This window comes from Falco biarmicus, chromosome 5, assembly GCF_023638135.1.
Source record: "Falco biarmicus isolate bFalBia1 chromosome 5, bFalBia1.pri, whole genome shotgun sequence".
NCBI lineage: Eukaryota > Metazoa > Chordata > Aves > Falconiformes > Falconidae > Falco > Falco biarmicus.
Genome location: NC_079292.1, coordinates 67959874 through 67986242, shown reverse-complemented (window position 1 = coordinate 67986242; position 26369 = coordinate 67959874). Strand labels below are relative to the sequence as shown.

The following is a 26369-nucleotide window of genomic DNA, read 5'->3' as shown; positions in this document are numbered from 1 at the left end:
CAGACATTACAATTCCAGAATATTAGGCTGCCCACAGAGTCCATCCATACTGGTAAAATGTGTGTGTTTCTGAATTGATACGACTTACATAAGCTATTGCATACAAGTATATAACATACTATTATTCACATTTATTCTGACAGCTATCAGAACTGTGGCTACTGTTATTCCACCTTTTAAGTGCAGTCACAGCGTCTTATCAATTTGGGAATTACTGCAAGTTGTGGTATAGGAAGATCACGAGGGATTTTTTTTTGTTTTTTCTTGGGTTTCTTACCTTGTGTAACCTTGCTGTGTAGGGTGAGCTGACATAGCATACATTCCTATAATTAAGGCAACTGCACAAGTGCTGAAAAACCCCTACAAATATTGCATCTAATTAAATCATAGGTTTAAAGCCAGAAGGAACTATTAAATGATTTCCTGTTCACTCATGTCATTATATTTCATTAATTTCTAACGTGTCAAACTCAGTAACTTATTAAAACAAGCCACCTTCTCCAGAGGTGCAATCATTTTTTGATTTGAAGGTAGAGATGGAAAATTTGTTACCCCACAAATAATTTGTTATAATGAGGAAAAAAGGCACAATCTTCCTGTTAAAAATGTGTCCTTTTTTTTATCAACTTCAGGTTCAGGCTACTTGTTCTTGCTAAGACTTTGCTGGGATAGAAGACCTTCGGTAGTTTTTCATCTTCAAAATACATGTATATTAATCAGTCTTCTTAATGTATTACAATACGAGTGCTTGCACAACCTTTTCTGCTGTGGTTCCATGCCTTACCCAGTATTTCAACATCCTTTCTGAAATGCATGCACTCCCTTCCTTACCTAAATAAGGCTACACAACAATAAAGTTTATTCTACTGCTCATTTTTCTCCTGTTTACACAAGAAACACGTTAGTACCTTGGCTCACAATAAGAACATTTGTCCAGTTCTAACCTTTAATCCTCTGTAGGACAGTCTCCTGTCTCTTCACAAACTGTGGAAGAAAATTGACCAATATAGGTCTTGGAACCTTTCCCAGGAAACCCTTTTGGAAATGCCAGTAATTCTTTACTGACATCTTAAAGGGTAGTTGTCAGTGGTAGAAAGCACTTGGCTTTCTAAAGCAGTTCTTGGCTTGAAGGTCCACATTTGTTTTGGCAACATAAAGCAACATTTCACATGATCACATGATATCACACAGAAAGAACATGTACAATACTTGGCATTTCTTGCCCTTGGACAAAAATTCAAGCTTCCAAAGAAAATGGATTTTCAGATCAGTATTACCATCATTTCTCTACCACCACCCCCTTGAATAGGAAGTGTTCATAGCCTAGTGACAAATCAAGAATAAATTTCAAGCTGCACTTTGATTTTGACACACCAGCAGATAAATTAGGAATGCTGTCATTTTATTGTGTTCAGTCTTTCATGTAATAAAGAACACTGGTAAGGAAGACAGGAAATTCAACATTTACATCCTTCTTCCCCCAATACTTCCTCCCAATCTTACAAACCTGATTATCAAAGCCTATAGGCTTTATCCAGACACGCTTCATGGCTTTCAGGTGAGGAAAGTGTAATTTTCATAGGCAATTCTTTAGCTCAGAAAAGCTGAAAATAAACAGAAACCCATTTATTGATATAGGTTCAAGAGATCTTTTTGCTAGCTTCCCATCAGCTGAATGTAAGTAGATGGATCCCACTGAATAAGTGGCTATTACTTCATTATGTAGCATTTTTCAGAAGTAGTTTTCCAGGACCTGTGATAACTTTGATATCTCATCTTCAAACCAGCAGCATGTTATTTCAAATACAAACTCACTTTAATTAGCTAGACTTACCTGAGAAAGTACTAGTCAACTAAGAAAGAGTGAGACTAAATGAAGGATAGTATTATTTAATAACCTTCCTCAACTGTCCATGTAGCATCAGCACCAAAGTTGTTCATCAGTCAGTTTCTGAGCAGTTCAGCATTTTCAGCTAAACTAATCAGTGCAACGTACTTTAAAATAGCCTCTTGTAAGCTGTAGTAGTAGTTGAGCGTCTAGGTACAGACTGTCAGCCACCCCCACTAAAGCCTGTTTGTGATGAATTTGACCTCAAGAATACAAATAAAATAAAAGCCACAGTACAGGACCATAAAGGACAGCAAGCTTGTCACAAAAAGGATACATAACTGAAGTGGGCATGGACTTCTTAAGGGAATTTCTTCTCCTGCATTGCTTTAGCTAGTGGAATAAAACCAATTCTTTCTCCAAACCTTGACAGCACAAAACTGTCGTTTGCGTATCTCCCCCTCCCAAACTCTGAACGAGGAACTCCATGGCCACTACCACGTCCAAAAGAAACTGCCTGCTTTCACGCACTAAGTTCTTTTCAACAGGAAAGGAAGTGCTGGAAGCCTCTAGGTGTACACTTCAGAAAAGTATTATTCCACTTTTGTCATGTCTAACAAGGTAGGAAAGGTACAGTAGGAAACAGAGGCACTGAAATCCCTTTCCCAACACAGACCTGCTCTCAGTCTACAAGGTGGACATGATTTGCTGATGCTACATTAAAAGCACAAATACCTGCAATCACAAACTGGGGTGAAGCCATGTTGTAAACCTTTTTTATGATTTCATCTGTTTCCTAGAATTGTCATGTCCTGATATCTGGTATGAAGATAATCACCATATAGCCAGAGTTATATTTCTCACAGAGCCACTAGGCACCTGCTCTTCCACCCCTATTTTAGTTACAGTTCAGTAGCAACAACTGCTGTAGCAAAAATTGACCATGGTGTGTTGGAACATAACCATGACATTGTTTAAAGCTACAAAGATAGAGAATATGGTGGTTAAGGAAGATGCTAGATAACTTTTATTATGGGCTTACTCTGTGTGTTAAGATAAACTGGGAGAAAGGGGACAAGAAGATGACACTAGATAGTGTGGTATTTCTCTCCCCCGTAAACATTCAAAACAAGTGTAGATGTTGCTGGTTCTCACAGATGAGTTCTAGAACAGGTTATCTATTTCCACTGTATTAGATCTGCCAGGTTTGTCCCAATTAGGTTAGAACCAAGTAAATGGTAGCCATTTAAAAATAATTATACTGTCAAGGGGAGAATCAGAAGTAATAACACTTTAGTCTATACTTTCTACATGCAATCTTTTTCAAAGAAAATTTCCAGTTACATCCTGAAGTGCCTAAGCACTAAAATAGCAATCATTAAAACCATTTTAAAAGCTGCTTCTCACATAGGAAAAGGTCAGTCAAGCAATTCAGATCTTGAACTAGATCCTTCTGTGATTAGTTTCATTACAACCATATATGTGGTTTATAGTACGCTCCAAATAAAGGTGAAGGCCAGTATACACTGACCCCTACCACACATTTGAAGGTAAGATGAAGTCATAAGCATATTCCTGATATATTGGTCATCATGTACTGTTTATGCTGGTCTTATCAGATGCCATCTTCCAGCTGAAACAGCAATATAATCTGGCACATTAGGAACAGCTCATGTACAATGCTGTGACATTAACTGCAGATTTCCTCAAGCCTTTTGTCACTGGATGCCAAGAAACAGGCAGGACCTGTTCTTGCACATGACTATTCAAGCCTAGCAATGTATCATTCCTAAAACTAGAATACCAGCTAATACGCCAGCTTCAGCAGACCCGTAGTTCATTCTCTAAGCCATATATTTTTGCTTTTAAGTTTTTTAGTTCTCCTTGAATTTTATGGGTTAGTCTGTTTCCTTGGCAGACCTCATGTAGAATTGCAAGATCCTGGTCTGGTCCAATATTCAGAGTCACCTAAAAAGGAAAAGAAACACAGATGAAGAAAAACAAAGCTGTACAGAATACAATTTAGAGAGTATTATGATGAGGATATGAGGGAGAGAACTCTAAAGGAGAACCTTTGTAGTTAGCAAAGAGGATGCTTAAGCTAATGTCACTAAGCTAATACATATCACCAATAGAAAGGTACTCCAGAACCAAAAATCAAGAACAAAGCTTGCATACATTACGGTGTTATATTACTGGCGAGGAAAAAAATCTGGAAATCTGGACACAATATAATCAAGTTTACCCATAACCTGTTGACTCCTTTCTAAGCCTTGTATTATTTAGAGACCCACAACAAAAAAAAGCAAGTTAAAATACTTATCAACTAACTTTTACCTGCTTCCAAGTACCTCACCTCCTATGATGACATATTGTCATCTTTTGCTACTAGAGGTAGAGGTGGTCCAACTGCTGTGGCCAGCCTGCTGCCTTCTGAACTGCAAATGATTCAAAAGCAGTTCAAGTGCAACGTGTAGTCTCAGGCCATGCCATATGGCCCATATCGAACTGAACAAAGGCTGCTGGATAATCACAATTCCTGATGGCAAGCTAGCCAGGGCTGCCATCCCCTGTCACCCTGGAACTGGATAGCATGCCAGCCCAGTCACTCAACGGCAGAGCAGCACAGCCTTGGAAGCTGCTCTCAAAGCCCTCTTTTCTCTCGATTCTTTAGGGTGTCTCATTGTCATCATGTAGTTCTTGTTCAAAGATTTTAATATGCAAATCAGAAAACCTAGTCATCTGTAGTCATTTTCACTTCAAATGATGAGGATTGAAAGATCACTCCGGAGACTTCTAGCAAGTGTTTTCTTCCTCTGCCCTCTTGTGGTTAAAAGCATAAAGAAATTCAGAGTACAATTAAGAGCACACTCACAGATACAAAATATACAGGCCTGTAGTGGTAAAGGTATCATAGGCAATTTTCCCCCCATTCAAATATGATGATTAGTACTTGAAGAATGAAGTTTCAAAACCCACAGCCAAAACCCAAAAACAAAACAAAGAGAAGCCTTTAGTGAAGACAAATGCGTTACTCCAAGTAAACTGAACTGTGTGCCAGAAGTACAGAAAACAAGTGAATTGGTGGTACTGCTGGACTACTGAGAGAGAGTCAGTTGGACAAAAGCTATGCCTAAGATCATCCTCTCAAGCATGTCTAAGATAAGTATCTCATCCTAAATGCAAGTGACATCAAGGCTGTGGCTTCTCTTCTAAGCTGTTTCTGATGCTCATTTACACAGCTGGAAGCTACCCCAGAGCACACGGCTTCAACTTCCAGCCAGTTTTTCTGCAGTGATTTTTGCAGAGGTACAAACGAGAGATTAATGAAGCAATAAACAGAATATTCACAATACTCAAGTCAATGATCTACCTCTTACTGGAACAAAGCCAAACACTATGACCCCTAGAAAGAAAACGAACCATCATTTACTTTGCTGGATATACTTCTGAAACTAACTACTGCCTTGCGATTTTGACACAGCTAAGTGAGCTACAGTATCAGCTATGAACTTAGTTGCAACAAAAATACACAGCTAATATATACAGGACAGTTCCTGGCAAGCTTGATGCCTGACTGATTAACAAAGACAAATCTTTGGCTTCATAAAGTATGTAAGAGGGCACGTTTTGTCAAATATTAGGATCTAAAGGAGCATTTAGCAAATAAATTCTTTCCTTAACTTTAGGGAAAGATTGCATTTAAATACTGAGAATACACCTCTGTAGGGTAAGCCCGTAATAGTCTGCCTTGGAAATGCTTGACTCTTACCTTAAAAAGCTGGTTCTCTACATCTTTCAGCTTCTGCCGAAGCTGTTTAATGTCATTCATGTAGCCTTCCACTTCCATACGACGACGTTTTTCCAAGGCCTCATATCGCTGCATCATCAGCTTCAGGCGCTTCCCCATCTTTTCTGAGCGTTCCTACGGAGATGAAAACTCAATAGGGTATACAAAACAAAGGCTGCAAGACCATCACATTGCTACCAGATGACTACAGATGAATTACCTTGAAGAGTTCTCTGCCAACATCTCCCTCCTCACGAATCCTAGCCAGCTCACCTTCCAGGGTTATACACTGCTCTCTATACATGTTTGATAGGCGCTGTTCCTGTATTAGCTGTTCTTGTAGTGACTAGGACATAGGAGGAACAGAAAGAATCAACCCAAAAGCCAGTGCTCCGAAAATTTCCCCTGCTCTGGAAAAGGAAGTGTGATAAGACTGACAATATAACAGGCAAGTGAAAAATAACTGGAGCTACAGCTAACAAAATTAGTAAGGACAATATCCCAACACCACTTCCATTACTAAAACATTTTACTTAGGTTATCAGTTCTGTATGACTGCTCATCATCAGTTAAAGAATTCTCAGCTCTTCCCCTTAAAAATAATATTCAGCTACTGCTGTGATTTTTCTTTTCACAGCTGCTTGCCCAATACTGCTTTTCAGAAGCATCTGCATTCAGTGGTAGACAAAACCAATTCCCTATTGCTTGTTTACTGTCCAATTCCTTATTGCCTGTTTACCCACTTAAGATCTCCCAACTTCTCACTGAAAGTATGCTAGAAGCGGAATAAATATCTTAACTACTATAGAAGAGCTGGGGGGACACCAATTGAAAGGACTTACTTTCGCCTGACAGCAGCAAGGAAGATACAGACGCCATTCTAAGTCGATGAGCTGAGAGCATTTACACTCAAAGAAAGTCATGTGCAACAAGCAGGTTAAGAACTGTTGGCCCACACATCACGTGCCTTGCAGAAGTAGGGGTTTATTTTAGGCATAAAAGAAACTTGACAGTGAAGTGCTACCATAAATCCTAACTACACATTTTATCTGAAACTTGAAAGCAATGTTGATTTTGAGGCAGGAGGGTTTTTTTCTACACTAGTGCCAAACCCAACATAACATGGTGAGCCAGTACAGCTATGAAACAGGTACTAGCTACTGCCTATCCTGGCAAAATGAAGATTCTTGCAATTTTCTAGACAAAAACTGTAAAGACCCTCTACTTATGACAAAAAAACTACCTTTATTTCTCTGCTGTGGCGTTTCCAAGCTCCATCATCTGCTCGAAGCATCTTCTTGGTATCTCTCTGCTTCTTTTCCCTTCCTGGCTCCAGATCTTTGTCAAGTTTCCTCAACAGACCATCCTTCTCTGCCATCCATGCTTTCTCATTGGCTCGTGCATCAAACTTGAGCTGGAGAAAGTCACGGGTACTCTCATATAAGAGATTTTGGGTCTTATGGAGTCTGTAAAAAGGGATCCCAGTGGAGTTAATTAACTTCTTTCCTAGTTTTTACCTTAATTTCTTCAGTCATCACTGCAAGTTGGAAGAAGCATGGAAGATAAAGATAGGTGCTTTCCTAACAAGTTTAGCTCCTCTCATCTAATGAAATAAGTGATATTCTTCCAATGTGAAATAGAACTTTTAATATGTAGATTAATCCATTAATTTTCTTCCGTACACACTACCAGACAGACAGCTGCATATTATTCCCCTGTCTTCCCATCTCATGACTACATCATGGTCCTTCTCTCACACTCACTTATCTGTTATAGTTTTGATCTTTTCCTGGTCCCTCTGATGCTGGACCTGGGCTTCCTCCATGTGAATCCGCCTGTCCTCTAGTAGTGCCTCAACCTGTTCCTTGGATAATCGTGTCTGTTCTTCTATCTGAGCTTGCAGGGCTTCCACCTGAAAAAGCAAACAAAGACATTACTGAATAAGACCTCACAGCAGCTCTGCTCCTATCCTTGCAAGTCTCTTAAATTTCAAGATTCAGATCAAAGTCTATAATCACAGAAGTATAGAATCATGGAATGGTTTGAGTTCAAAGGGACCATAAAGATCATCTAGTTCCAGCCTCCCTGCCATGGGCAGAGACACCTTCCACTAGACCAGGTTGATCAAAGCCCCATCCAACCTGGCCTTGAGCACTTCCAGGGATGGGGCATCCACAGCTTCTCTGGGCAGCCTGTTTCAGTGGCTCACTGCTCTCACAGTAAAGACTTTCTTCCTTATAGCTAATTAAATCTACACTCTTTCAGCTTAAAGCCATTATTCTCTTGTTCCATCACTACATGCCCTTGTAAAACGTCCCTCCCCAGCTTTCTTCTTGGCCCCCTTTAGGTACTGGAAAGCTGCTATAAGGTCTTCCCAGAGCCTTCTCTTCTCCAGGTGGAACTACTCCAACTCTCTCAGTCTGTCTTCTCAGGAGAGGTGCTCCAGCCCTCTGATCATTTTTGTGGCCCTCCTCTGCACTTGCTCCAACAGGTCCACATCCTTCCTATGTTGAAGGCCCCAGAGCTGAACGCAGTGCTCCAGGTGGGGTCTCACCAGAGCAGAGCAGCAGGGGAGAATCACCTTCCTTGACCTGCTGGTCATGCTTCTTTTGATGCAGCCCAAGAAATGGTTGGCTTCTGGGCTCCAAGTGCACATCGCTGGGTTATACTGAGCTTCTCATCAACTAATACCCCCAAGTCTTTCTCCTCAGGGCTGCTCTCAATCCATTCTCCACGCACCCTGTATTTGTGCTTGGGATTCTGCATGAGCAGAACCTTACACTTGGCCTTGCTGAACTTCATGAGGTTCACACAGGCCCACCTCTCAAGCCTGTCAAGGTCCCTCTGGATGGCACCTCTTCTCTCCAGTATGTCATCAGCAAACTTGCTGAGGGTGCACTCAATCCCACTATCCATGCCGCTGACAAAGATGTTAAACAACACCAGTCCCAATACCAACCCCTCAGGAACATCACTCATCGCTGGTCTCCACTTGGATGTTGAGCCATTGACCACAACTCTTGTGACCACCCAGCCAATTCCTTATCCACTGAGTGGTCTGTCCATCAAATCCATGTCTCTCCAGTTTACAAATAAAAAAGTCACATGGGACAGTGTCAAATGCTTTGCACAAGTCCAGGTAGATGATGTCAGTTGCTCTCCCCTTAACCATCAATGCTGTAATCCCATTGTAGAAGGCCACCAAATTTGTCAGGCACAATTTGCCCTTAGTGAAGCCAAGCTGGCTGTTACCAATCACCTCCTTATTTTCCATGTGCCTTCTCATAGTTTCCAGGAGAATCTGGTCCATAATCTTGCTGGGCACAAGGTGAGACTGACTGGCCTGTAGTTCCCTGGGTCTTCCTTATTTCCCTTTTTAAAAATGGGGGTTATGCTTCCCCTTTTCCAGTCAGCAGGAACTTCACCGGACTGCCACAACTTCTCGAATACGATGGATAGTGGCTTAGCCACATCATCCGCCAGTTCCCTTAGGGCCCCACAGACACATTTCATCAGGCCCCATGGACTTGTGCACCTTCAGGTTCCTTAGATGTTCTCAAACCTGATCTCCTCCTACAGCGAGCAGTTTTTCATTCTCCCAGTCCCTGCCTTTGCTTTCTGCAATTTGGACAATGTGGCTGCAGCACCTGTCAGTAAACACCAAGACAAAAACACTGAGTGCCCCAGCCTTCTGAATATCCCAGGTAACCAGGTCTCCTGTTTCCTTCCAGAAAGGGCCACCATTTTCCCTAGCTTTCCTTTTATCACTGATGTACCTATAGAAGTTTTTCTTGTTGCCCTTGATGTCCCCGGCCAGATTTAATTCTATCAGGGCTTTAGCTCTCCTTACCTGCTCCCTGGCTGCTCAGACAATTTCTCTGTATTCCTCCCAGGCTACCTGTCCCGGCCTCCACCCTCTACAGGCTTCTTTTTTGTATTTTCATCCAGGAGCTCCTTGTTCATCCATGCATGCCTCCCGGCACTTTTGCCTGAATTCCTCTTTGTTGGGACACATCACTCCTGAGCTTGGAGGAGGTGATACTTGAATATTAACCAGCGTTCTTGGGCCCCTCTTCCCTCCATGGCTTTATCCCATGGTACTCTACCAAGGAGATCCCTCAAGAAGCCAAAGTCAGCTCACCTGAAGGCCAGGGCAGTGAGCTTGCTGTGTGCCCTTCTCACTGCCCTAAGGATCTTAAACTTCAGCATTTCTTAGTCACTGCAGCCAAGGCTGCCCTTGAGTATCACATTCTCCACCAGCCCCTCCTTGTTGGTGAGAACAACATCCAGCACAGCACCTCTCCTCATTGGCTCCACTATCACTTGGAGAAGGAAGTTGTGAATGCATTCCAGGAGTCTCCTGGATTGCTTATGCCCTGCTGTGTGCCCCTCCAGCAGATATCAGGGTGGTTGAAGTCTCCCATGAGGACCAGGGCCTGTGACCTTGAGGCTGCTCCCATCTGCTTATCAAGGGTCTCACCTGCTCGGTCTTCCTGATTGCTGGCCTTTAGAAGACCCCCACTATAATGTCATCTGTCCCTGCCTTCCCTTTAATCCTGACCCATAAGCTGTCAGCTCCTCATCCATCCCCAGGCAGGGCCCCATGCACTCCAGCTGGTCACTGACATAGAGGATGACACTCCCTCCTCATCTGCCCTGCCTGTCCTTTCTCAAGAGCCCGTATCATTCCATTCCAACACTCCAGCCATTGCAGCCATCCCACCGCATCTCCACAATGCCAGTAAGTTCAAAGCCCTGCAGGTGTGCGCACAAAGCTCCTTTTGTTTATTCCTCATGCCTTTATGCATTTGCATAAAGGAATTTAAGTTGGGCCCCCAGTGAACCTGACTTACTGGCTAGAGTAGCTGGAACTTCTCTGTCCTGCTCTTCAAGTGCTCTCCTGCTGACCTGCGATCCCCCTCCAGGCTCTGGGCAGCTCTTGCTGGCACTGGCATCAGACTGGTAGGAGTGGATGGACTGAGGTACCCTTCCCCTGGCAATTCATTTAAAGCCCTCTTCACCAGCTTGGCAAGCCCATGACCAAAGATGCTCCTCCCCTTTTCTGACAGACAGACCCCATCAGGCCCTGGTAGACCAGGTTTCTCAAAGTGACTCCCACGGTCTAAGTAGCCGAACCCCTGGCTGCGGTACCAGCCCTGTAACTATTTCTTGATTTGCCAGATTTGACCAGACCTTTCAATCCCCCTTCCTTTAACTGGGAGGACTGATGGAAAAAATACCTGCACTTCAGAGTCCCTTACTACTGCTCCCAGGGTTCTGTAATCCTTCTTGATACGCCTCAGACTGCTCTTGGCTGTATCACTGGTGCCCACATGAAAACACCACCAGTAGGTAACAGTCAGTGTACTGTATGAGGATTGGTAGTCTCTTGGTGACACCCCTGATACGAGCTCCCGGTAAGCAGCACACCTCCCCAGAGAGCACGTCAGGTTGGCAAAGGGGTGCCTCTGTACCTCTCAGAAGTCGCCTACTACTGTCACCCATCACCTTTTCTTAGTCGTGCTGGTTGTTACACAGGGAGGAGATCAGGCTGCCTTACTCAGCTTCGGCGTCTCTCCTGATGTGATGGGTCTTTCCTCTTCAGTCTGCAGAGTGGCACAGCAGTTCTGCAAGGCCGCCTCAGGCTTTGGGGGAAGTCTCTTCCTCTTGCAGGTCCATTCTTCTGCATTACTGGCCCTCCTCCCTTCTGTGTGTGCCGTTGGGGAAGATTTTAGCTGTTTGGCCATGGGCTGCGAGTCCACTGCAGACTGTGCTTGGAACGAACTAATTCCTTCTCAGTCTCCCTGATGTTATGCAGTCCTCTCACTGCTTCAGCCACCTGCTGCAGGAGGTCCTCCACCTGGGCACACCTTTTGCAGGCAGGTCTGCCGCCTGTCCCTGCCCGAAAGTCTTGGCACTTCCCACAGCCTGAGGTCTGCACTGCGGCCTCTCCCTTCAGCAGCTCCGTCTGGGTGGAGGCATCGGCCACCACTGGGGTAGATGGTGCCAAGCCCCCAGCCAGAGCTGCAGCCTTTGCTCTCAGATGGGTGCCCACCATTCTGCCTTGGGGGGCAGGTAGGATGAGTGTCCTTGACCTGTGCAGATGGTCACAGAACTGTGCCCGATCGCAGGGTTACGTGTACTCAAGTCTCTACACTCACCCAGTGGAATGCAGCTCTTGGAGAGCTCTAATTTCTCAAATTTTAATTTTTGTTTTAATGATAAATATTTGAAATAACTAAAATATTTTAATAAGAAAAAACACACTACAGGCAAGACAGGCATACTAAAAGCACCAACAATAGATTGAAGATATTAGAAAGATTTAAATTCCACACAGGATATGACATATCCGGTGCAATATGTGGAGATGGTTTTGTCCCTATACCACCACCTTCCAGTGAAAGGGTGATATAAAAATACCTAAATTCTAGGAAGGCAGCTAGTCCACCAATCTTGAACAAAAGACATTACTCAATTGGAATCAATTACTAAATGTAAGCTAGATAATGAGCGAAGGAGAGGGATGCAAATAATCTTGATCTAGGGCACAGAGTCAGTGAGACAGACTGGAACAAGTAATTGAAAAATGCGCATCCGGCCTGTGTGTAAGAAACTATCTGAAAAAAATTTGGCACGTATTTAGGTTGCTTATTTTTATGACAATTTTGTATGACACTTTTGCTCCAGAAAAAATGTTGTTAGACAGCTAACTGGCCACTAGGTCAGTCACCACTGCCCTTGAAGGAAAAAAACCCAAAACACCCCAACAAACCAAAACACATCTATCTGTTGCCTAAGTGTGTTCTTTAATTTGCTTTTCTTCACTCATTCTTCCTCATGTTTTACATACACCTGCTGGTATCTTCCCCAGTTCATATTCTGTACATTTTATCTTTCATTCTGTCATGCCATCTACACCCTTATCTTACACTGAAGTCTAGTAAAGAGAACATCTCATTGTAGTACTGCTTCTTACCAGAACTGCCTTATTTCATCTCAGACACATTGCTTTTGACAATGTGTCTGACTTCCACAAAAAAGACTTCCACAAAATACCCAACCCTGCAGATCTTCTGTGGGCTTAATCTAAATTCATAGCCACAATCAAATTATGGGAAACAAACAGACAATGTGTGATCGATGTTAAGGGTGACACATTCCAGTTGACATTACTGGAACATATGCTTATGTAAAGCTTCCAGAATCAGATCCAAGTTCTTAAATCTAAGCCTACTGACAGAAAGTGGGAATCCATAGTAAGATGTGGCGACTGATAAAATCGGTATGTCTACATCTTATCTAAGCAGACAGCATATTTGTCTATCGTAATTTCCTGGACAGCCAGGAATTTTGTCCATTCATTAACAATTGTTTTTACCTGAAGTAGAAGTGTTTGATTATCTCTCCGATACCTCTCAGGACTTGCTGGTTTCTCTCCTTTTGCTGCTGGTTTTGAAGTGCTCCTCTTGACACCTATTGCAGAAATTTAACAGAAGTTAGAAAGGTTTTTGCAATCTACCTACAGTATCTTTCCAAATATGAAATAGTGTATGTTCTGGCAGGCTTACAAGAACAGGAAAAAGCTTGCCACTGCTACAGTGACAAGGACTTCTAGGAGGGCTAGCTGGAAGAAGAGTTTCAGAACATATAGTGATCGCATACCTTTATCCCATGCTATCACACCACTATATTTAGACAACCTACTACTTTTCTTAGCATATACAGAAAGCAAACAAATTTTCTTAGATAAATGATGAATAGGTAGATGACACAGCTGCACAAGCTTCAAGCGTTGAATGAGTTTTGAGCTTGTTAGCTAATTTCAGTCAATTTGGAAGAGACAGTTCTTTCAAAAGAGAAAATCATTAAGTAGGCATACAGACCCACACTACTGTCTGCAATAAAGGCAGGCAGAACCTCACCTTGGAATGGCTGTGGCTAAGGATGCCAGTCCATTTGGTACCTGCATAGTTCCAGAACAGCCATCCCATGGTCATACCAACCCCTTCCTTACCTGAACAGATCATGGACATGAGAGCCAGTTGAAGGTTTTTTTGAAAGGATTTTGAAAGGAAGATTTTGAAAGGAATCCAGGAGTAGTGCATGTCTGTGTATGTACACGTGGATACATTCAGGGAACTTAACGGAGGTATGTCAAAGCATTCACAGTAAGGAATTATTTTGGTATACCAAACACAGAGAAACAAGTAGCAATAGCTGAGCTGCTGTTAATCAGCTTGGTGCGGTACCTGTTCTAGAAGCATCATTTCGTTCATGTGACTCTCTGGATTTAGCTGGCCTTTGCAGAACAGTAACCTGTAGAAACAAGATTAGGTATCTGCGCTGAACATCTGAATTCTCCAAAGTTGCAATGGTCAGGAACAAATCTTAAAAAGTAAAATGAGATAGCCAAAAGAACAGCATTACCTTACTTCTACCACAAGACAAGGAAGACATTCACAAGTGTCTTGTGTTGAAAAGTTTCCTTTATCATGGCTGAGTTTTGCCATTGCTGCCTCTATTTTTTTTTTTTTCACCGAAACAACTGGAAAGTAATCCTGCCTTTGCTGGCTTCATTAGGATGAAAATCAGCACCCTCAGCAGGAAAAGCAGCATTTTGGGGACAGAGAGGAGAAGAGGAAGGTGACGATGAAGATGATGTTATTTCCTTCTTTCCTATTCCTCCTTGCCTTAGCAAGACAGAGAAACATGAAGCTTCATTCATCAGCACATTCACTCAAGCTACTGAACAAGCCTGGAATAAAAGCTAACCAATAAAACTATTGAAACAACTCAACAGTTGAACTGAAACCCACTTAAAACCAGGAAGCCATGAGGGAGCAGGTTATAACCCAAATGCTTATCTTGAGGTTGATGCTATATAATAGACTTAATTTTAGAGCTACCCTATATCAGGGAATTTTAAAGCTTCTGCAAGATTTTAACTGCTTGAGCAGGGCAGAGCAACTACAAACAATATAGCATATTTCAGCCTTTTTCTGCACCTTATTCTAAGATAAATCCTATATTCCATCATAGTCTCTGTAAGTTCAAATCATTCATGATTCGTGACTTAAGTAGGTTCAACTACACTGCACTTCACCTGCAATGCCATGTAATCAATTCAACATTATTCACTGTATGTGATACAATATTGCCTAGAGGAGATGGCTCTTCTGCAGCCTTCTGGCCAGAAAACTCAGCTGCAGCAACCTCAGCGCTGCTTTATTCTTTACTAACAGGTAGGCACTCTGAGATAGCTGATTTTCAAACACTGTACCTGGGCATTTTCTGCACTTCCTTTTTTTCTTTTTCTCTTTGCAGTGTTCTCTCCAACTTCTCAACGACCATTTGTCAGATGGCTTCAGATTCCTCCTACTTGACATTTAGGAGGCTGATCTGGAAGTATGTTTTGAAGATACAAGGTGACAGCTGCTAAGAAGACCTACTTCCAGTGTGCTCGTTCCTACTTACCTGTCAGCAGCTATACTAAAACCTGATGTTGCTACAGATCCCTCCTGCTTTCAGCTCATTTAGAAATTTTTGACTTGCAGGACAGATTTGATCTGTGGTCAGCTCTGGGGTACAGATCTTCATATTACAATCAAAAGCAGACTTCTACAGAAAAATGGAACTTGCCTTATTTGGAGGCTCCTTGTGAAAATACGTAACTTCTCCTTTGTCTGTTCCCGCTAAAGCCAGGAGATGCTGAATTTTTTTTCTATCCTCCAACTCCCTGGAATTCAAAGAAAGTGGACAGCACATTGCTATTTTTAACTACATCAAGACATTGTGACACAGTCCTTCTTGTTAATTTACTCGTTAATGCTTACAAGTTTTCCAAACTGTTGCAGTCTTGAGAATACTGCTTTAAAAACAAACTCCCCAAGACATTACTGATAGAACACCATGATATAACACCACCACCACCACTTCTGCTGGCATTAGGGAGCATTCCTCTTCTCAAATATCACAACACTACATCGGCTGATACAGCAATAGCACATGTGGTAAAGAATTTGCATTCCAGAGTTACAAACTACCCAAAATCTTTTCAGCTATTTCATTGAACAGATTATAAGCATCCATTGTTTTTAAAGCAAACTACATTGAGGACTGTATCAAATACTCCATCACACTCCTGAGAAATGCAAGAACACACCAACACACATTTTGACTTAAGTTCTTAAAACTTTAACAGAAAACTTGGTATTATCATCCAGAATGTTCTGAAAGAGGTTGGAAACTCCTTTGTCAATGGCACCTAGTCTGGTACAGCAGGTTATATTCCAGTTCATCAACTAAATAGCAATAAAAAGGAGTGGCTGTCAACACTATCTCAGAGCCAGGGAAAACTATTCACTTTGATCTGTATTTTCTATTTGAGCTTAAGTGGTTTTAGGGCTGAGGGAATAAGTTTTGCCAGTCAGGTACAAGGTCTGCATATCGGGTTTGCGTGGCAAGGTTTTGGTAGTGGAGGGAGCTACAGGGGTGGCTTCTGTGAGATGACAGAAGTTTCCCCTGCGTCTGACACAGCCAATGCCAGCCGGCTCCAAGACAGACCCGCCACTGGCCAAGGCAGGGCCCATCAGCCATGGTGGTAGAATCTCTGTGATAACATTTAAGAAGTGAAAAGACAGAAGAATACGTGAGAGCAACAACTGCAGACACCAAGGTGAGTGAAGCAGGAGTAGGGTACTCCAGGTGCTGGAGCAGAGATCCCCCTGCAGCCCATGGTGAAGATCGTGGTGAGGCAGGCTGCCCTCCTGCAGCCCATAGAGGACCTCACAGCAGAGCAGCTGGATGCCCAATGGAGGCTGTGACCCTGTGGGAAGCCCAGGCTGGAGCAGGCTCCTCTGGCAGGACCTGTGGACTCATGGAGAGAGGAGCCCACACTGGAGCAGGTTTTCTGGTAGGACCTGTGAACCCCTGGGGGACCCATATTGGAGCAGTCTGTTCCTGAAGGACTGCACCCTGTGGAAATGACCCATGTTGGAGAAGTTAATGGAAGATTATGTCTCACAGGTGGGACCCCACACTGCAGCAGGGGAACAAAACAAGGAGGAAGTAGCATCAGAGACAACATGTAATGAACTTGCTGCAACCCCCATTCCCCAACCCCTGTGCTGCTCAGGGGGAGGAGGCAGAAAATTCAGGAGTGAAGTTGAGCCTGGGAAAAAAGGAAAGGTGGGGTGCAAGGTGTTTTAAGACTTGTTTTTATTTCTCATTATTCTACTCTGATTTGATTGGTAATAATTTAATTTCCCAAAGTCTGTTTTGCCCATGACTCTAATTGGCAAGTGATCTCCCTGTCCTTATCTTGACCCAGAAGCCTTTCATTGTATTTTTCCAGCCCTGTCCAGCTGAGGAGGAGAGTGACAGAGCAGCTTGGTGGGCACCTGGCACCCAGCCAAGGTCAATGCACCACATTCTGCTTAAACCAGAACCTCCATATTCAAACTGGCAACTCAAAACCAAATCTATGTGCAACTTCTTCCTTCTATCAGCAGAATAGGAGGAATAATAAATGGAAACATATTTAGCAGCCCAACAGACTGCATTCCACCTCCAAGATTGGTACAACTCCATTGGAGCTCTCCATGGGAAGCATGGCATAATTGCTTCTCTGAAGACTCCAGATCTGGATAAGAACTAGAACATAATGCATGCAATTGCTACTGCCAGTGACCCAGCCCACCATCTAAGACAGCACCTGATTTTCAGCCGGTCATTCTCAGAGTAAAGACGAAGGACATGTTCTCTCTCCTGGAAGAGGTAGACTTGCATATCACTCAAAGCCTTTTGCAACTCTGCAATCTCCTCTTCTCGCTGACGTACTTCCCATTGCAATTTGTGCTAAACAGAGAGAATGAGGTACTTGAAATGATACAGAACATTGCGCAACACTTACAAACTTCGAACTGCTTGTGCCCTGAGCGCCTGTAACTGGTATAGAACAACTGCTAGTTCAAGTGAATTATTTTATTCTCTTACAAAATTTGACCAGATGAGGGCACTATTGGAAAAATTATTCAGAAAAGAAATGTTTCAGCAGGGAGTTCAGAGCCCTGGGAATCACTGTCACTACACAACAGCCAAATAAGGCCTAAGCTAAGGTCTCCAGTTTCCAGTGGTTGTTGCACTTCTGCACTGACAGTCAGACTGGCAACAGGTATGGGAGTCTGACATCAACAAAAACCTAGCAAAGCCTCTGTAATAGCACTTATTTTAATTACTGAAGAATAAACATTAAAATATCTGTATGGTTTAGTTGTGAGAAATCTGGCTAGTTACTAAGTTTCATTAATGATTTTCTACCTGGTGTGGAAAACTAACAAACCTTTTAGAAAACCATTCCCGCAGCATCAAAGGCACTATTTTTGGAGCCTGCTCCTTTTCCCCATATGTTGAATGAAAATAACTTGTAGGCCATGTATGTTCTGAGGTCTTTCAGGCTGCTTCAAGCATGGCCAGTACTTAAGGAGGCATTTCAATCACCTCAGAAGTGATCTTTCTATTCCCAAAGGGTTATTCACAATTACAAAGATGACGGGCTACTAGACAAGTGTATGCTGAAAGGTGTATCAGAGCACTGAGTATCTTACACATACTCTGTAAGATTTCCTCCTCTTAAAAGGCAAAGATTTTTAGATTTTGGAGTTTCTTTTAAATTCACATTTATTTGCTGTGTAGTACACAGCTTAATAGCCTATGGCCAAGCTTATGAATTTCATTGCAGTAAACACAAACCATATCTGTACCTCAAAGCCCATTCAATTTGGAGAGAAGAGCACTCATTCTTCACTATGAGAATCAAGGGGAAAAAGTTGAACAACATGGGAACTGAACATCTAAACTCAGGATTTAATTTTAAAAAATCCAGAAACAAATAACCCACTGTGAAGATGTAACCAAACTGTAATAACTTAAGAATAGAAGAATATCCTGGAGGCATGTTTCAGTTTGCTTTGACAGAGGACAGACAGCTAGATTTTTACAATCACACTCTGACATCTCCTTATTTCTTCTTACCACATTACTGGTAAATCTCAAGACCATCTGTGCTAGTTTTCAATTGAAGAAAAATACTAAGTTTCTGTAAGGATACATAATCCATCATCATTCAAAACCTCTTTTCCTAACCTGCTCATCATACGTTTCTTTGTATCTCTCCAGCCTTTTTATCAGATCTTCATGTTCCTCATCAAAGTCAGCAATCTTCTTGCGGTAGTATTCCAGCAGCTCCCGGGAGGGATGGAGAAAGGCCAGGCGCTCACTGATCGAAGGGAGAGGAGTGAAGTCCTCCTGACTTGGTGATTGAGAACTAGCGTATCTGGATGAGACATGGGGGGTTGCCAGCCTGGACAGAAACAGTTTCTAATGACATGTAAGCTTCAGACATTAAAATAAGAAAACTTTCCAAAATAGTTAGAAGTAGATTTTCAATTTTAACACAGGTTCAATTCCAAACACAGTTTAGCTTGTCTGTGCTGTGGGTTCAACAGGAGATCATGGCGTTTAGGAGAAACAAGAGCTTTGATACAGAACAGCTTGCATGCTTACTATACTGTGGATATGGGGCCCACTGATGGAAAAGGGAGAAAGAAAAATGTTATAAAAGGAAAGTCTCATAAGATATTTGGGAAGGGTGAAGGTGAAAAGAAGGAGAAAAGGAGAGAACAAAGGGGTCAAAGTCCATTGCTGTGCAGCAAAAAAAAGCAGCAGCCCCTCTAAGAAAAACAGCAAGACATATCTGTGACAGAATCACTACCTGATATCCAGAAAAAAAGCACTTTCTAAAGAAAGACTGTTGAATAAAGACAATAATTCATGTTAGCTGATGCACCAGCCATCATAATTTAAGGTGTGCATTTAGGAATCTACATGCTTTCCTTTTGGGTGTATTTAATGTTCTTATCCACATAGCTTGTCCACCCCTGTTAGTGAAGTACAATATTCCAAGTTCTTCAATCTTAGGTTGAGGTATTAGATGGAAAACACACTGATATTACATAAATCAATAAAAGAATACGCATGTTAATTACATATTTCTTTTAAGCAATGTTTCCTGCATTCAGACATTTAACCTGCTCAAACAAACACCAAATTTGCAACAGCGCTGCACAGAGACTGCAAAATTATCTTGGAAAGAATTATTTTCATTATTTATGTTGATCTAACAAACAGGCTAAGTGGTAGCATGACTAACAGCATTCAAGAGAAAAAGCCTCTTTACTGAAGATCTGTTAACAGAAACACAGCCCAGGACTGAGCGTGGAGCCTGTGCCTGAGCCCTGACGCAGCGTGGCCTGGCAGGTGTGACCTTCACGGGCCAGCTCACCAAAGCTGCTCAGATCCCAACCGCAACGCGTGGCGGCCAGGGCCACCTGCCAAGCTCCTCCAGCCCTGGCACTCACCGCGGGCAAGTATCAGCCACGCCGGGATCACTTCGTGTAGGAACCTTCCCACCAGCTGCGCCCAGAAACGTCTTAAACACCACACTTGGAAAGATGAGTAAGAGCAAGAGAAGGAAACGGGTAACGGAGACACAAAGCGAACGCTTTATTATCGGACTAGAGAGCAGCAGAAACGGAAAGGCCCAAGGCTGAAGCCGCAGAGCGCTGCGAGAGGGGCACACGGCGGTGTTAAGCCCGGCCGCCGGAGGGGGAGCGGGAGCCGGGGCAGGGCCCGCCGCGGGGTGGCCGGAGGCGGCCCCACGCTACCTTCTGGAGCCGGGGCAGGGCCCGGCAGAGCGGTCCGTCACGCTCATGGCGCCGCTGCGGAACGGCCGGGCTCACCGCGGGCACGGACAGGCGCTGCGAGGCGGGGCTCGGCGGCGGCGGGCCCGGGTACCCCGGGAGGCTGGCGGAGAGGGGGGTGCCCGGCAGAAACACGAGCTAAGCCTCGCCGCGGGCCCCTGGCGAACAACCCAGGGACGAGGCAGCGCGGCAGGGGGCCGGCACCACGACACGGCACCACCGCCGTAGCGACCCCCCAACGGCCAAACTACCACCTTAACCGCCACGCCACAACTTAAACGGCGAGGCAACCGGCCGACCGCCGCCTCCTCCAATCACAGGCAGCCTTCCATGCGGCGCCGACCGCCTCTACCAATCAGCGCTCGCGACACGGGCGGAGGGGCTCCGCGCGGGTGCGCCCGGGAGTTGTTAGCCCTTGGGTCGCCGGGGGGCGTGGCGTGGCGTGGCGTGGCGCGCTGCGCGTGCGCGGCGGAGGGGGCCCCTCGCCATACCGACCATCCGCGGGGGGCGGGCGTGTGCGGTCTTGGCTTCGTGTCCCTGTTTTTATGACGACAGGGCTTAGGGCTCTGGGCAAAATAAATGCAGCCTGTGGAGGGAACTCGTTTTATCAACAGCGGCAAGAAACCCGCCCAGATACCCACTTCCCTTCGAAAATGAACTGCAGGAAACAGAGGGGTTGCAAAGCAGCCACCAGAAGGTTCTGGTTCAAATTCTGGCTGAATAGCCAGGTGTATTTTTTAGGTCACCTTTTCATCCTCCCCCATGTATCTTCCCATATCCAGCAGTGCTTAGGAGTAGTCTTGCAATTTACACTATACGTGAATTCCCAATTTACTTTCTAAATGTGCTGGGAAAAAACCTGCATGCTAACAAGTAAAGTTTTTTTCTCAGCGGCTTGTCTGAAGAAATGGACTTTTCATATTACCAAAAAAAAAAAAAGGCTTACTTATAAAATTATGAGGTTCTTCAAATCAATTTTCTCAATAGACTGAGAAAAGAGGAGGGTAGATAACGTCCTGGGCAAAGTCCCGAAGAGAGGCTGCTGTTATCCTTGGTTAGACTAGCTGCTCTCTCCACTACTCATAAAGCAACTGAATATATTGTACAAAGGGCTGAAGTTTTCTCTCAAGGAAGTGATAAATACTTCCAGATGACCAAAAAGGATTAAGATTGACAAGTCCCAGCATGGCCCACTATTTCAGAGGCCAACAGCTCCCAAACCAGAGGAGGCAATGGAGAAAAGCATGAAATTCTGTTTCAAAAAGGACATTTTGCAGATCTGATAAAATGAAAAAATGCCCCCTCACAGGTTGGCTGAGATTTTCAGCTTTTTACTCTTGGGAAAACCTTCACCCTTCCCAGCATCACCTTCCAGAACCCTCTGCTAGCCCAAACACACTAACACAAAACTGAAACAGCCTTGAGCAGTCTAAAAGGAAATCAGCAAAAGACTGGTTCCCAAAACAAAGCTCTTTAATGAATTAGGTCATTTCTACCATAGAGGTTTTTTTGCCTCTAGCATTCCTAGCTAAATTACTACTTATCTTAGAAACTGGGTACATTGGTGATTCTGCTGTTGGGAATAGAATACAGATACACATAACATACACATACAGATGCATTTCCTCAAATCTAGTAAAGCTTATCAGAAAAGACACACAACCAAATAATTAAAGAAAAAAAAAAAGGAGTATGTAGAAATAGAATTTCTAGATACTGGTAAGGAAACATCTGCATTCCACATGCTTTTACAGCCATAAAAGTATCAAGCATGCCAGGAACCCCCTGCAAAATGTAAGAACACATTTCAATAACACAATAATCACCGGTGAAGTCACTCAAGGCTTTAGAAGATGGTTTGCTCCTACCTATAACTTTTGTCAAAATTAACCATTCGCATTGGAGCCATTTGTTTCCCCTATGCACAATGTGGGCAACACCTCTTCAATCTGGCAGGGAAGCAATGCAGATAAATCTATTAGTCTGAAGTGGGTCTTGTAACCCTCATGCTAACAGGAGGATGAAATTAACTTTTTCTGAGACTGAAATAGGGCACCAGGACCAAGGCTGGAATGAACAGTAAGCATCAAGTGACATGTGGAGTACGGGGAGTGCTGAAGGCAGGGTTCTGGTTAAAAAAACCACGCAGTATCGTTCTGGAAGCCTGTGTTGTAATGTATGAGTGCTGAGGTATGGCGTCAGTCCCAGCTTTCAGTCCCAGCTTGTGAGTACTTGACGCTGGGAAGAAAACACTGTCTGGGGAGATCGGTAGCACATCTGTACGTAACGCAGAGGCTGGGGCTGGCTGCGGCGTACTGCACACCGCCTTGTTATTAACTACTGACGGGGCTTCTGAGATCGTAATGGAGGGGCAGCCAGAGGGACGCTCTGGGTCAGAGACCGTAGAGCTGCCAACAGAAACGGGTGTTGGTAACCGAGTGAGATTAAATGCCGAAGCGGCCCGGGCCGCCGCCTGGCGGGGTCACAAGGGCAGGCCTTGCGGGGGGCAGCCGGCGGGGGCCCCAGGGGCGGCTGGCGGCCCGTTTTCTGCAGGAGTGAAAAAATGGAAGATTTTGTATGAAAAACTGAAGAGTCCGCGTACGCTGCAGGGCAGCAGCTGCCGGGAGACACGACCCGAGGGCTGGGGCAGCGCTCCCCGGGCAGCCCGGCCGCCCGCCCCTCCCCCTCCCCGAGCCCAACAGCCGCGGCGGGGCGGGGCCTGCGGGAGGGGGCGGGGTCTGTGGGGGCGGTGCTCCCGGCCCTGCTCCTGACGTCCGGCTCAGACAATGGGCGAAACGGCCCTTCAGCATCGGAAGTGAATGGCTCGAGTTTCGTCGTACATTCCTCCGCGGCGGAAGCGGAGGCGACCCCGCCCTCCGCGGTCCCCGGCCGCCTCCTCGCCCAGCCGCGCCGTAGGGTGCCCAGAGGGGTGGCGGACGGAGCAGTTTCGCTCTCGGCTCGGTCGGAGGAGTGTCTCCGAGAGCGGCGGGCCCAGGAGGCAGCCGGCTCCTCAGCTCTGGGATCCACCCCGCTAGAAGAGTGGCGGAGGGACTACTTTTTGGGTCGGAAGGCAACGCGTCCCCTGTTTCCGGGGGAGGGCTCAAAGAAGGACGCGTAACTTCCTGCGAGCTGGAACGCGAGAGAGTGGGGCTCGGCGCGGGGGGAGGCAGCCCCGGAGGACGGGACAGCAATACTCGGTAGGGGCTGCCCCGGCCGCCCCGCCGTCCTCATCCGGCAGCCGTCCTCATCCGGCAGCCGTCCTGCCCGGCAGCCAGCGTCGGAGGATGCGCCTCGGCCACCGGCCCAGCCCCGCCGGCCGTCCCTGAGGGCCCCCCGGCCGCACCTCTCCGCCTTGCCCCGCCGCGGCCCTCGGTGCGCTCCCCCCGTCGGCGGCGCCCTCCCCCTGCGGCCATGTCGGGGGGCGGTGGGTCGCGCTATGCGGCCGAGTTCGTGCCCCCGCCCGAGTGCCCCGTGTTTGAGCCCAGCTGGGAGGAGTTCAGCGACCCGCTCGGCTTCATCGGCCGCATCCGCGGCCTGGCCGAAAAAACCGGTATCTGCAAGATTCGGCCCCCCAAGGTACCGCCGGGCTGCGGCCTGGGGTGGGGGTAGGGCGGGGGTTGGGGGCAGGGGGGCCGGGGGGGACTTGCCGTGTGCCTTGGTCCCTCCGGGCTCGGTGGTAGCGCGGTGGCGGTGGGGGCCCGGGCAGCCCCTTGTGCCACGGCCGGGGCGCGCTTGGGGTTTCGCGTGTCGCCTTTCCCAGGCCGCGGTGTCCGCGCCAGGGACACCAGGGAACCTGTATGGCCTTTGATCTTGGAGCTGGGCTGTGTGGAGGTTACTTTGGAGCAGGTGAGAAGCCAGCAGTGCACAGCGGTGCCCAGGACTTCACGCTCTTTTTACTTTCAAAAAACCCCAACAGCCTACTTAGAAAAACCTGTGAAAACATTGTAGGTGAAATCAGGCGTTTGTTCCAGGAGCGGGGGCAGGGAGGAGGAAGAGTATCTCTTTTTAATGGGTCATTGTTTATAAAAATAATTTTTCTAAAAATAATTTTTCAACTGTTCATAGAAGTGCGGCCAACCTGTTTGTGCAGGGCAGTGATGTTTATGCGTAGCAGTTTAGAAGGTAGAAGCTTAATCTCTCCTGTGACTTGATCATTATTTTATGATGGCTTGCCCTGTGACCCGGTAAACCGTTTAGAGGAGAACATCAGGCAATTTGGCAAAAGGTGGTTAGATCGCTTAATAGTTAAAGTATAAATAAACCTTAGATATAGCTGTAAAATGAGAGTTGGAAAATACTGAGAGAGGACAAAACCTGAAAAGCAAGCGTGTAACTGAGAACAACTTGGATACAGGGGTTGCTGATTAGATTTCATGATCCTTCCTCTCCTGACCCGTCTGGGTTGCTGGAATCTGTTTAGTTAGTTTAATGACATGGTGAAAACTTGACCTCCAAGGGGCTGCCCTTTCTAAAATAAGCAGAATGGCTTAGGTTGAGAGGCCACAAGAAACTGATCCAGATCCTGTTCATTGAGAATAACTAGAACTTTCCTGGCCGTTGAGCGCATTTGTATCTCTCCATGATTGCTTAGCTATTTGCATTGCAGGGTTTTGCAGGATGCATACGTCAGGTTGATTTGCAACCTGCAATAATGACTAAATCAGACACTTCATACTACCTGTACTGATTTGTCATTCTTTTCCATTATTAGAAGCTGTAAATATTTTACGATTGTGCTTGAAGCTTTTCTATGCTGCAGCAGTGCAAATAGTAAACATTGTGTGGCTTGTCCACTTGGAATGTGGTGTCCTTAGTTGTGTTTTCTGCCAGATAACACAATCTGCTATAACTTAAGGTTTCTTAACAAGTATCAAAAAGCTGAATTATACTTATTTTGATGTGGTAACACAGTTTTGAGAGATGAGGCTAGGAAGCACTTGTGGTTGAACTGACTGCTGACTGGGTTGAGAAAGTGACCATTGAAGGCTGCAGTTCTGTTAAGAACTGGACTCCTAACTGGTGGTCTTATCTTTATTGAAATGACTGTAGACAAACATGAAAAAAGTTAGATGTGTAATAATGTGCTGTATTTCGTGTTTGTTGCTGTTGATGGTGAGAATTTTGCAATGTGCAAGATATATGGAACTTTAAAAAAGTAAATAATCATTAAGCTACAGGGTGATCTCATTTAAACTCAGTATGAGATAGTGCATACTGAAATGCTTTGAACCATATTTTCTTTTATATTTGTAATTTGTGAGGATTGCCTCCTTCAAACAAAAATATTGTGGGAAGAGTATTAAAAGCACAAGAATGTCATAAAGTGGGAAAAGCGTATTACCAGTTGTACAGAGAAGCTCATTTACTGTTGAGAGTTTGTTTACTTGCGCATTGTTAGTGTCTTCTGTTTTGTGCATTTTTTGAGAAGTTTCTGGAAGCAATAAAATGTCTTTCTGTCTCTGTTTAGGACTGGCAGCCTCCATTTGCATGTGAAGTACAAAGTTTTCGTTTCACTCCACGAATTCAGCGCCTGAATGAACTGGAGGTGAGCTTTTCCACTGCTGATACAATTTTGTGTTTGCACTGAAAGCAGTAGGTCTCCTTGCTTGAGATTTGTGTCTTGGCAGGTTCTGGATGGGGGAGACTTCATAGAGACCCATAGACCTCATCAGTGTTTATACTTGGCAGTGACAGAGTTCATATGAAATAACTCTCCATGACTTTGAGAAAAGTCTGGTTTTTATTTTATTACCCAAAATAACCACAAGTTTTTCACATTCAACTGGAAATGTCTACAATGAATGCCAAGTACCATGTTGTGTAGTAAGAGCAGCCAGTATCTAGCCTTCAGAGCTCCACAGGCAAAGAATTTTTTTTTCTTAAAATACTTGCTGCTCTTCTGAAGCCTCTGGGTACCTAATACTGTCTTAGTAATGCCTTTTAAGCCTTAAAATGAATGACTTTTAAATAAGTTTATTATAATTGGTTA

At 44.8% G+C, this 26369-nt stretch overlaps 2 protein-coding genes and 1 long non-coding RNA gene across 4 annotated transcripts in view; 2 read left to right on the top strand and 1 right to left on the bottom strand.

Annotated features, from left to right (window-relative positions):
- Positions 1-974: 974 nt before the first annotated feature.
- On the bottom strand, positions 975-20729 carry CCDC77 (coiled-coil domain containing 77). Its single transcript, XM_056340859.1, has 11 exons — positions 20345-20729; positions 18765-18981; positions 17335-17477; positions 15261-15357; positions 13871-13937; positions 13000-13094; positions 7382-7530; positions 6862-7084; positions 5839-5964; positions 5601-5753; positions 975-3796 (listed from the first exon to the last, which is right to left on the bottom strand). Exons 1-11 carry the CDS (start codon positions 20389-20391, stop codon positions 3650-3652), a joined length of 1464 nt encoding a protein of 487 aa, XP_056196834.1. The 5' UTR covers positions 20392-20729; the 3' UTR covers positions 975-3649.
- Positions 14085-15250, top strand: LOC130150187 (uncharacterized). The gene is made up of 2 exons (XR_008822137.1): positions 14085-14669; positions 14703-15250. It is a non-coding gene; the product is annotated as an uncharacterized LOC130150187 (long non-coding RNA).
- Positions 20730-23623: 2894 nt separating the features above from the next.
- Positions 23624-26369, top strand: part of KDM5A (lysine demethylase 5A) — a 49352-nt gene continuing 46606 nt past the window's right edge. For both annotated transcript variants that reach the window (XM_056339218.1, XM_056339219.1), the window contains exons 1-2: positions 23624-23956; positions 25848-25925. In XM_056339218.1, coding sequence (XP_056195193.1) covers positions 23792-23956; positions 25848-25925 — 243 coding nt within the window. In that variant the 5' untranslated portion in view covers positions 23624-23791. The remainder of the gene's footprint in view (positions 23957-25847; positions 25926-26369) is intronic.